Source organism: Athene noctua, chromosome 17 (assembly GCF_965140245.1).
Source record: "Athene noctua chromosome 17, bAthNoc1.hap1.1, whole genome shotgun sequence".
Classification (NCBI taxonomy): domain Eukaryota; kingdom Metazoa; phylum Chordata; class Aves; order Strigiformes; family Strigidae; genus Athene; species Athene noctua.
The window spans coordinates 16,884,920-16,897,436 of NC_134053.1; the positions used below are offsets into that span (position 1 = coordinate 16,884,920).

Genomic DNA, 12,517 nt, shown 5'->3' on the forward strand with positions numbered 1-12,517 from the left:
CAAGAAGTATGCTTGATCAGAAGACTGAAAATAACCTTAATTCAACTCAAAACTCGTGGGTGCATATGCCGGGTTGCGAACCGTCTGTGTCACTGACAATGTAAACGTGTCATCAGCATTCAAGTTGGAAGATTAACGATGTCTAAATTAATGACGCACTTGTGTTAGAAGATTAACGGCGTCTAGATTAACGACGGCTAAAAGCGAAAGTACTTTTGCTCATTAGGGAAGAAACAGATAAGAAGGGAATCCCTAGAGTAACAAAGCAGAAATGTATCTACCGGCTGTGCACGCTTAGTAGCGCTTGTTGAAAGTGCTGAGAGGAACGAGTTTTTGAAATGAGCATGCACCAGAGCAACACATGTGTCCTGGTTCAGCTAGGATAGGGTTAAGTTTCCCCAGCAGTGAGGGGGAAGGGATCTCCAGCCGGGTTATTCACACCATGCTGACATCAGGTCTGGGCGCGGGAGCGCAGGAATTTTTTCCTTTGTGGCTTTGGTGGCGGGGAGCACAGGGCTGTCTGTATCCATTGCGGTATTTCTCTGTATATCTTTTGTCTTGTTCACTGTTATTACTGTTTACTGTTGTTATCATTGCTACTGTTGTTGTTCAGATTGCTTATTACACTGTTGTATTAAATTTCTTCTTATCTCAACCCGGGGTTTGTGACCTACTTGTGTCCGAGGGTGGGGGAGGGACAACGGCAACATGTTCACCGGTCCTGGCAGGGCTTAAACCAACACAACACGGATTTTCTGTCACAAGAATATCTAAGGACTTGTTTTTCTAATAAACGTTGGAGCTTGACTGTTAACCATATTGGTGTGTGTCTTGTCTCACAGCCTCGTCCTGCAAATAAGGGGGTTCCTGCAACAACTGGCGCCCAAACAGGGACCTCCTCTTTATCACTTAATTGCGGAAGACTCCACAGCATCACCGAAGGTGATACTGGGAGCTTGCAGGCAGGGAAGTAGAAGGGCACAGGAGGAAACGCCGGAGCATGGAGATCCTGCAGGTATGTAAAAAGACGCAGCCCTAAAACTGATGTTAAGTATCCTCTCTATGAGAGGCGAAGAAACTGCTCTTAGAAATCTTAAAACGCTCACTGAGTGAGCGCATGGAGAACTTTTTTTTGAGATAAGAAAAAGACAAAATAATGAACGCGGCCAGGCTGTTAACACAGAGAATGAGAACACACAGGGCGAGGATGCATATTTTGAACCCCGGGAGCAAGATTGATGTGCTGGGTCTTTTGACTGTGATAATCTTTTAGACCCTGACGCTGTAAATCCTGAAAAAGAATCTGGCCTGTGTCCTCCCTTAGCTGGGGATGATCCATGGGTAAAAGTGAGGCGAGAAACCTTGGCACAAGGGGATAATGGCCATGGCGAGAAAGATTGTTGCTCCTGTAAGCTATGAGCCGGGACATCTGCCACGTTGGGAAGGACGGCATTTTTCTGTTATTAAAGATTTACAGAAAACCGTTGATGAGGACGGGCTGCAAAACTCATTTACAACAGCTGTACTGAGGCTCAGGGGTATCAGTTGGTCCCATGGAATTGGCCAGCACTTTTAAAAAGGGCATTCACGCCGGCACAGTGCTCTATCTGGAAAACCGAGCTTGTGGATCTCTGTGCTCAGCATTCGCGCCCCCCCCACCTGCAGGCGCGGAGCTGGCGGCGGCGGCCCGGGGCCTCCCCGAGCCCCCCCTGCCACGGAGTGACCGCCTGCGGCCGAGCCCGGCACTGCGCTCTCAGCACCCCCCCCCCGCCAACAGCGGCAGTTCTGTCACAGAGAAGGTGCTGACGCTGTCATGCAGCAATGGCTTTATATGTTCTTAACGGTGCGTTCGTATTTGTAATGTTTGTCATTTTCTGTTGTGTCTGTAACCAGTGTAAGGGCTCCTCTGTGTGGTTGTTCTGCGGGTGTGAGATGCGGCCCAGCTGCAGCTGCGCAGGGCGGAGTTCTCTGACCCGCCGGGGAAGCGCCCGGGGAGGAACGACAGGGTGCTAGTGCCCGCCCGCTGGGTCATCAGCGCTGCGGTTTGTTGGGGCTCAGGGTTTTAAGTGTCTCAAGTGAAATACTCCTCTGGTGGGAGGCAGAAATTCTGTGTTAATGGTTGTCTTGAATTTAGGTGCATACTCTGCGGGGGGAGGGCACCTCTGCACCATCTGCCTGACGGAAATATTGTCAAAAGATCATCTACAATCTTACGGGAGTTGTTTGATTTATCAGGGGTCGTAGATGCCGATTAAGAAGGGGAAATAAGAATTATGGCCTGGACCCTTGTACCCCCATGTTCAGTAACAAAAAGGTCAAAAAACTGCTCAGTTTGCTTATTTTACTGCGGCTCCCCCTAATAGTATGCCGAGCAGCCGTGATGACTCAGGGTTTGGATCGGCAGGTACCCCTTAAATATTCTGGGCTCAGACAGTGACACAAGGTCAACCTTCTGGTAAAATGTACTCTCACTAAAGCTAAAGAATCTGTTGAGCTGGCAGGCATTTTAGATACTGGTGTGGATGTGACCGTAATATCCGTGAGCAGACTGGCTGTTAGCTCCGGTAACTCAGATGCTTGTCAGGGTTGGTGTCATGCTGTAGCAATTCAAAGCAAGGATCTCATTCATGTAAGGGGCCAAAAAACCTGGGTAGCAAATATTCACCCATTTATATTGGAAACCCCTGTGACATTTTGGGGTCGTGACTGTATGGCTCAATGGGGAACTCAAATTGGATCAAATTTGTCTTAATCACCACGGTAGCACGACGCACCCTGAAACCCACTCGGGAAACAGAATCACCTGTGTGGGTGGCTCGGTGGCCCTTGCCAAGGAAAAAGTCGTGCCACCTTAATGATTTCATTCAGGGACAATTAAGTTTCTTATTTTAAAGAAAAGTGATAAATAGTGACTTTTACATGATCTCCGACACATTAATGATACCATGGAGGATAAAAATACTTTACAACCATGAATGCCCTCCCCAACAACGATTACCCGAAACTGGCATCTTGTAGTAATTGATCTAAAGGATTGATTTCTTTTATCATTCCCTTGCATCCGAATGATGCACCTAAAATTGCCTTTTCTATTCCCACTATTAATATTACTGAACCTGTGTCCTAGTTTAGCTAAAATAGAGTCAAGGTTTTTTTTTTCAGCAGAGAGAGATGGGGAAGGAATCTCCAGCTGGGTTATTCATACCATGCTGACGTCAGGTCCAGGGGTGGAGCACTTTTACTTTCGCTTCTGGTTTTGGGGGTTGCCATACACGCGGCGGGCTTGCTCCTTGACCATCTAGCGGTATTTCTCTGTATATCTTTTATCTTGTTCACTGTTATTGCTGCTCATTGTTATTATCATTGCTACTGTTGTTCAGATTGTTCTATCACTCTGTTGCATTAAATTCCTTGTTACTTTAGCCCGGGTCTGTGCCTAACTTCCAGCCCGACCGGCCGCGGGTGGGGGAGGGGCAACGGCAACGTGCTCTCCGATCCCGGCAGGAGCTGAACCTGCACAACCTGCAAAACAATACCACTGCGTTATTTTAGCAAGTCCCACCAGGTCCCCCAAGCTGTTGTACATCATTATATGGATGACATCCTTATTGCAGCAGAAACACAGGAGATCATGGAAAAGGCTCTTGCTTTAACCAAGCACTCAAATGGGGTTGCAAATAGCACTTGAAAAGGTACAGATATCATCACCAGGCAGTACCTGGGCTGAAGAATTTGTGAACAGACCACTGTCCTGCAACAGGTTAAACGTAAAACTGGTATTAAGACTTTAAAAGATTTACAGACACTGTTAGGAACCATAAATTGGATACAGCCGTTGTGGGCCTAACTCATGATGATCTGCATAGCTTATTTGATATTTTATGAAAAGATCCTTCACTGACATCAACCAGAGTACTTACAGAGAAAGCAAAACAAGATCTCCACCGTACAGCTAGCACCATCTCAAACAGACAAGCATCGCAGGTACACTGCATTCCCCCATGGGACAAGACATCGTAGAAAGAGCACGCCAAACCTTGAAAGCGCTTTTGCAAAAACAAAAGGGGGAGAGGTCTTGGCTCCAGGTCAGCCATATGCTCTGCTCTTTCAGTGGGATGAAAAACACATGCATTTTTCCCACCAGAATGCCAGAGCAATACAAAAACAGTTTTCTTTATCAAGGCATCAGGCTAAAGACATCATTGCCACTTGCCCTGAATACCAGACAGACTCCCTCTCTTCAAAGGGAAGTGGTGTCGACCCTTGGGGGCTCACCTCCTCAGAATTATGCCAAACTGATGTCAATCACTTAGCTCCATTTGAAATGTTAAAATATGTACATGTGTCTGTTAATACCTTTTCTGGAGCAGTGTTTGCATCCTGGCCCATGCAGTGGGGAGTCAAGCATCTGACCGGCATTCTGCACTCACCGGCCGGTCAGGCCACTGTGGAGCACACATCTATCAAGCTAAAGCATCTATTGCAACAATAACAAAAAAAAAAAAAAGGGGGGGGGAGGGGGAAGATGCAAGGTATCAATCTACACCTCACAAAAGGCTGAATAAGGCTAAATAATGTCATGAACCTTTTAAACATTCCCCCTGTCTCACAGGTTCCACCAATATTGCGTCACTTCTCATCACAGATACCAGATCAACAAGAAGTCCAGGGCAAGGCTCAGGTGTTAGCAAAAAACCTGGAAAGTAGTAACTGGGAAGGACCATTTCCTTTCATAACCTGGGGAAGAGGTGATGCTGGTGTCTGCACAGGTCTCAGTCTCCAATGGTCACGGGCAGGGTGTGTGCAACCCCACCTGAGGGTGAGAGGCAGCCAGCACTCAGGATCCAGCTGTGGGTGCTGTGGGTGCCCCTGTGCCGACAGTTTGCGATCTCTTCGACTGATCATTTAAGCAGAATGTCTGGGTAATGTTTGCTACTGAAACAGGACAAACTACACTACAGTTACCAATTCTTTTAAGAGAAAATGCTGACAGTAATTGCAACTCCTTAATGAGATATATAGGTTTACTAGTCACTAGTGAAGGATGTAGATTAGACAAAATGTAGTTATTAATAAGGATGAAATGCTGCAAGAATGTGTGTATTCAACTTTCTTTGTTTAGCAATATTAAGAATTAAGAACTCAAGTGTTTAACCTTATCAGAAAATCCCTTGGTTTTCCCCCTGGAGTGCTGGCCAGGCTCTGGGCGGAACCCAACAGGAGGATGAGATCAGATGTTTCTGCTCACAGAAAAGTGCCGGTTATTTTGGCCTGTTGATTTAGAGGCCGGACCTGCTTGCAGAGACTTTTGATGCCTCCCCTACGGATGGACGCATCGCATAGGATTTGCGAGGAAGGCCACTCTAAATCCTCGCCGCAGCCAGGGTTCCCCAGCGACTGCGGATCTGAATGTTAGTACCCCATTAAGTAAGTGTGCTACTCCGTATTTTCCTTACTGTTTATTTTGTGGTATTTAGTCATATCCCTTATTTCGAGGTAGGGAAATTAGCCTACTCTTTTAACTAGTAATTGTAACTGCTGTATTGTTTTAGCCTCCTGTGGAACTATTCCAAGTACACTATGTTTTTGAAGTTTGTCGAACCCTTAACTGATACAGCTCTCAAACAAGTCTTGCAGGTGCCGTTGCAAAACCAAGAAAGGGGAGATCTGAGAGGCATCGGCCTTACACAGCCCCTGACAAACAGCTAAGCTTTGATGAAGAACAGGCCTCGTAGGATAGATAAGAAACTGCTGAGTTGTGCCAAGGTGGCAGGGAAAAATCAATCAGCACAGCAGGCATATTGCTGGGTTTAGCAACTGCTGCCGACCCATCTCAGAGCTGTTTGATTGGAGTTAGAGCTGAGAGGCTCTCTTCCCCCAGTAGCTGGGAATAGCGTGCAAGATCAGGCCTGGGGACGGATATAGTTTGGTTTACATCTTAAAGAAGGAAGAATATTTAATAATGATTCGGCTAAAAGGTTACCAAATACTGGATAGTTAAAAGATTTGGTTTTACATGGAATAACAGTTTAAATTGTCATTATAATCCTTTTAATGATGTTAAACTGTGTGTGGAAGTGTTTTGAGAATGATGGACCGAGCAATAAAAGGGGCCTGGATCGCTCAAAAACAAAAAGAGGGATTTGTTGAATGGCTGGAAAACAACGGGCACACTATGAGCGATCCAGACCGAGTGGCCTCACTGTAACAACGGGCTGTAGCTGGTGTGAAGAACACCTGCAAGGCCAAGGGGCTGAGAAACCGCGTGCGCAGCAAAAAGATAAGGAAGCTGGACTGTGGAAAACAAGATGTTTGCCTGGCAGGAGAACAGCTCGTGGACACCACACCGGGACCAATCGTAGAGGGTAAAAGGGCGCGTGGACAAGTAGCTTTAGCCTATGAGCAATCAGGTAGCTGCGCGTGTGCTTTATGGTGGTCTATAGATTGCGGTGTGTCCTTTAATAAAATGGCATTGTGGAGGCCTGGAGAGATTGTCACTGCATCTCTCTTAGCCCCCAGGAGTAGGGGTTGTAAAAGCTCTATCCACCTTGAACAAAATAGCCTGTTGGAGTGAAAAACAATTTAACTTAACATCTAATATAGTAAGTAATTTGTTGACAGATGAAGATAGTGTAAGGCATGCTGTTTTGCAGAATAAAGCAATTATAGATTTTTGTTACTGGCACCAGGACATGGATGTGAAGAATTTGAGGGTATGTGCTGTGTGAATCTTTCTGATCACTCTCAATTTATGTCTAGGCATTGATGGTAACTGCAAGACAATGTGCATTGTGGGATTACTGACATGCTGTCTTCCTGTTTTAATGCGATGTCGTCTGTCTTGTGTGGTAAATAGGATGGAGGCCTTAATAAAAAGAAAAGGGGGAATTGTGGGTGCGTATGCCGGGTCACGAACCGTCTGTGTCACTGACAATGTAAAAGTGTCATCAGCATTCAAGTTAGAAGATTAACGATGTCTAAATTAATGACGCACTTGTGTTAGAAGATTAACGGCGTCTAGATTAACGACGGCTAAAAGCGAAAGTACTTTTGCTCATTAGGGAAGAAACAGATAAGAAGGGAATCCCTAGAGTAACAAAGCAGAAATGTATCTACCGGCTGTGCACGCTTAGTAGCGCTTGTTGAAAGTGCTGAGAGGAACGAGTTTTTGAAATGAGCATGCGCCAGAGCAACACACGGGTTTGCTGTCACAAGAGTATCTAAGGACTTGTTTTTCTAATAAAGATCGGAGCTTGACTGTTAACCATATTGGTGTGTGTCTTGTCTCACAACCTCGTCCTGCAAATAAAGGGTTCCCTGCAACAGGTTAAGTCTGTCCTTAAGTCCCAGCTCTGGTCTCCACTCCGCTCAGTGCTGGGACAAGAGCACAACACGCAGCATCACTTCTCTCTAGGGCAAATTCTTGTTTTCTTGAGACATAAACACCAGCGTGTGAGGGGGCAGAACACAGCGCTGTGCTCCAACAGGCCGGCTGCCCTACACAGCCCAGGGCAATAGAACTGCAGAGCTTCCACTGGCACCCACCTGTCTCACAGGGGAGATGCAGCAGCGCGTGTCTACACGTGCCAGTGCCACCAACAGGACAAACATTTCACCAGAAATTTCAGTTAGGCCACATATTTCACATCTCTGACAGCTAGAGTAGTCTGCTAAGCAATCTGGGGGGGAAAATAATCTTATTGCATTGTATCTTGCCCTAATTTTCACTCCACTTCTTTGTTTTAAACCAGCAAATGAACCTGAATTACCCATTAATGCATAATATTGCAAGTGCTAAAGACAGCCAGAAAAGCCCTACCATAAACAGATTGTAATACAGCCTTCCAGTGTGTTATAAAATGTGCACTTATATATCTTAATTACATATATTGCATAAGATGAGAGAAATAACATTAATTGAAACTTAAATGACCCAATTAGAGTCGTGCCAATTGTTTTACTGTGCAAACCCTTAAGATGCAGAAGCTGGCACAACCACCTGACCTCAGAACTGCCAGTCAACTCCCCTTTTTTAATCCACTGCTTTATGCAATCTTTTTACTATTTGCAGTGTGAAGCCGGTTTTACCATCTCCAAAATTTTTGTTTCAGTTTGTGGCTAGCACAGAAGTAGCTTTAAAGATGCAGGGCAGTGCTGCGTGTGCCTCGGTGCTCACACCACTGTGAAGGTTGCTGCTCTCCCAGCAGCTGCAGACTGAGGAGTTTCTCTTCATCCCTCAGTGGCGAGGCGTGAATAGCTACCGATTCAAGTGTGCACCTGACACAGGTCAACCTCTAGGATGCAGACTTACATATTAAAACACAAGTAATTTGTTTTCAAAATAGGTTAAGTACACCAAAACTCACAAACAAACAAACAAACAAAATAAGCAAACAAACAAAAAAAAACATTAATGGGGAAAAACCTCGGGTTTGGCCTTTACAAGTAAACCCAGCACCACCAACTGAAACCGTGTTTCTGGAACCTTGTCCCCTGTGTGCCCTCCTGCAGCCTCACACAGCAGCGGGGCTCTTCTCAACCCCAGGGTCTGCCCAGGGACACGAGAAATCACAGCGCTGCCAACTCACAGCAAAGGCTCCAGGCTCTCGTCTCTGAAGCAAAACCCTTCCAATCTGCACTTAATGCATATTATACAAAGTCAACCAGCAATCCAAAAAGCTCAGTCCACCGTAAAAGCAACCCTTGGCTGCTATGGGGACGTGTGTAGGTGGTCATGTGTTATCAAGAGCAGAAACCCAGGGTCTGGAGCGTCGCTTCACCGTGGGTATATCCCAGACACACACGATCACAGAGATCCTGGCACCACTGCCCGGGGTTCGCAGCGGTGGCCGGGCCGCAGGCGGGGGGCGCTGGGCGGGGGCTCGGTGTCTCCCGGCCCTGTCTGGGCTCGGCCTGCCCCGCGCGGCCGGGCTGAGGCGCCTCCAGCCCCGGGGGTGCCGAGCGGGGCAGTGCCGGGGCCCAGCGCCGCCCCCCGCTGTCTGCCCGGCCCCGGGGCGCGGAGGGGGCTCAGGTGTCTCCCGCCGTGGCTGGGCAGCTCCCGGCAGCGGAGGACTCCCTGAGCCACGGCCCGGCTGCGGCGGGCACGGGAGAAGGGCACGGGGCTGGGGGTGTGTGGGGTGTGTGTCATTCTGGGGTGCTCTTTAAAAGAGCCTCAAACATCAAAAGGCAAGAAAAATCCTCAGTCTGACTTTCAGTGGTTTAGTGGTTCCAGCCTTTCATGGCAAAACCATGGGCAGCTGTTGGTTTCCTGGGCATCAAGTATTTCCCTGTGCCTGTTCTGCTGGTGATACAGTGTACTTCATATTTACTAAATTCCATGGCCGATGATTATGGTAGTAGCTGTAGCTATTGCACACCTGGGGATAACAGTAAGATCGGTCGGGCGAGACACTGAAATTTGTAAAGAATAGGCTTTGTTCTCCATACCCTGGAAAACAACCAGAAGGTCCTGGGCCATAAGGACAATGTATAGAATTGTGCTGAGAAGGAGTTGTTTGACAGCCTGACAAAGTCATTAATTGATCAGTTAACTTGGCAATGAAACCAACTCTGGAGTGTCCTGAAAGTGAACTACCTTCATTATAATACTAAAAACCACACCCACGGGTCAAAAAGACCCGTGCCGGCGTTAAGACCCTTCCCCTGAGTGTTAGTAGTATTAGAAGTGTTAGGTGAGCTTTATTGTAATAGTATGACAATGACTATCCAATCAGTACCTAGTAGGCGTGTTATGGAAAAGTACTAGCTTCTGATCGTTGTGTATAAAAGGAGCGTGAAAAAGTGCAGTTGGTGAGCTTGATTTGTGGAAAAGTCCACCCAGCACCCAGGCCTGAATAATCACACCATCCCTGCTGAGCGTGCTCAGATCCGGTTACTGCACGCCGGGCACGAAGCTGCTTTTCAGGTAACAGTACCAGTGCCTGGGTTTGTTTTAGCCTTGCTGCAGAACGTGGTGCATCTCCTTGTTGAGCCCCATGAACTGGATCCTGCCTCACCCTCCAGGTCACAGAGGTCTCCGTTAAGGTCCTGCAGTTTCTTTTAAGAGCCAGTCACCTGTCAGTTTGCTCCGGCTGTGCTGGGTGTCACCAAGCCACCAACTAGTGAAAATGCTGAGCCGTGTGGGCCCCAGCACCTGTCCTCGGGGTGCTCCGCGTGTTATAGCCGCTGGCCAGGTGTCCTGCTGTCAGTCATTTTTTGAGCCTGGTCGTCCAGAAAATTTTCAACCCACGTAACAGTCTGTTTATCCTGCCTGTGAGTCCTTAATTTCTAGATGAGAAAGGCCCAAGAGGCTCTGTCAGGAGCTGTTCAGAGCCTTAGTCTCTGCCTGCCTGTCTGTTCTGGGCTTTCCTGCAACTCTCCCCTTTACCTTTTCCTTTCCCAGAAAATGGCAGGAGGGTGGGTCAGTGGCCTGCAGGCATTAGGTCTTCCTTATCTGTTCTCGGTTAATCATGAAGTGTCAATCGCCAGTGTCCTTCCCCTGGGGATTGAGATGGCAATCCCAACCCTTTCCACTTAGAGGCTTTGCATTTTAAGATGGAGAAAGTGATGGAGTTGCAATGAATTGAAACTGTAGGCTGGCAAATTGTTTTATCCATTGGAGTCAAACAGTAGCATTATGGATCTTTTCCCTTTCAGAGGAAGGAGCCATCTCTTCTTGGAAACAGTCAAATCTATCAGAACGACAGAAGAAACGTACTATGGGAATTTCCCCTTTAAGCACTGAGCCAACTTTTTCCATGAAGAAGTCTTTTTGAAAACAGTTGTTTCTTACAGAACCTGTCGACAGTCCCCTGTGCACTCAGAGATGTACGGCAGATACTCCAGCACCCACCAAGCAGTATCACTGCCCAGATTCTGTCTGGTTCTCAGCAAACTATTTTATAATGGAGACGTGATCTTTTCCCTGTTTTTAAAGCAGTGGTCTTGAAGGTTAAACTTTTAGCACGGCGTAGCCATGCTTAGGTCAAGCAAGATGTCCTTTGGCTGTGTTAAAGCCAAAGTCATCCCTCATCAGCAGAACAAGTCCACAGCTGCCTTTGAGCCAGGACAGACTGGAGCCATTTGACCTTGAAGGGGGTACATTGCCAACTGGGCAAGCAAACTCAAGGTCCGGGTATCCTTCACTGAACTGCCCTCATTAGAATACTAAAAATCCTGCCTGTAGGTCAAGCAGACCCTTGGCCAGGTGAAGACCCTTCCCCTGAGCATGCGTAGAGTAGAAGTCTTGTGCCAGCAGTGTTATAAGTGTATGTAAATTACTAACCCATCCTCCTAGAGAGGATGGGCTTGGGAGATTACTAACTCTGCAAGTTCTGTGTATAAATCTAGCAGGAAAAGACCCGTGGGGTGCTTGATTTGTGGGAAAGTGCCGAGCCCCCAGGCTTGTGCAAGCCTACAATAAATAAGGGTGGGATTATTGACCTGTTGCCCAGTGGGCGACGAACCCGCTTTCTGGGCACCAGCCCCAGCCCTGACAAACCGTCTCTCCCACCTCACGTTCTGCCCCCCTAGGGAAGCGTCGGGCAGCTCCCACCAGTGGGGCCGGCAGGGGCCTGGCAGCCTGGGGGCCCCCGGGAAGTGTGTGGGGGATCTCACTCCTCCAGGGCCCGCTGCACACCACAGACCCTACAACAAGGTGCAGCATCAACTGTTTTATTATCGGTGCCATGTCCATGGGTGCATCCCCATCGTCTGCGTCCTGCTCCCCCGGCAGGTCAGGGTCCTGCCCCACGAACGGTGGGTTCGTACGTGTCATCCCAGATATCAAATGTGCCAGGAGCCGCCCTGCAAGAAGTATTTCACACAGCAACCCGTGAGGACAGGAACTTATGCCATCAAGCGCAGCAGCATGAGGCACAGGGGGGGCAGAGAACCAAAGCTCAGCGTAAGCACAGGAGGTTGTGCTGGCTGAGGAGTTTGGGGAGGCAAACCGGAGAGCTGCAGAGCAACAGCTCCAGCAAAGGCTCTTGCTGGTGTTTGGCCCTGCAGTGGGCTCCTAAGCCGCCACCGCTGGTACGGATCGTGCCTGCAACTCCTCATTGCTAAGCGTGAGGATCTCCAGCCACTGTCAAGTCACTGATGAGGCCAGTTTTGGGGTCAAACGTGACTTGATCAGCCACTCTGCTTGGGGTCAGAGCCCTGCGATCACCTCCTGCAGCCCTGCCCCTAAACTGGCATTTCCCACCAGGCTGACTGCTGCTTTCCATGGGATGCTCCATAAAGATACAAGGGGGGAAATCTCTCCAAACGCCCTCCGACCAATCTTGCTGTGGGTCCTGGCGCCAGGCGGGGCTTTACCTGTCACTGCTCTGCTCTGGGGTAACTGAGTCGCTTGTCTTCCCCAGCTTTAGCTGAACTGACTTTGTAGCAGCAGCTTCCATCATCTTCTGGGGCTCCTGGTGTAAGAGGGACAAATCAAGTTCTCTGTCTTTGACCCAAGTGGGCGTAAACTAAACACCCAGCAAAACCAGTGCCTGCTGCCCTCTCCTGCTGACCC

At 48.2% G+C, this 12,517-nt stretch overlaps 1 protein-coding gene across 1 annotated transcript in view; it reads right to left on the reverse strand.

The window, feature by feature from the left end:
• LOC141967603 (electroneutral sodium bicarbonate exchanger 1-like) overlaps positions 1–12,517 on the reverse strand; it is a 37,004-nt gene that overhangs the window by 12,771 nt on the left and 11,716 nt on the right. Inside the window, exon 23 of the mRNA XM_074921561.1 lies at positions 12,319–12,416. Coding sequence (XP_074777662.1) covers positions 12,319–12,416 — 98 coding nt within the window. The remainder of the gene's footprint in view (positions 1–12,318; positions 12,417–12,517) is intronic.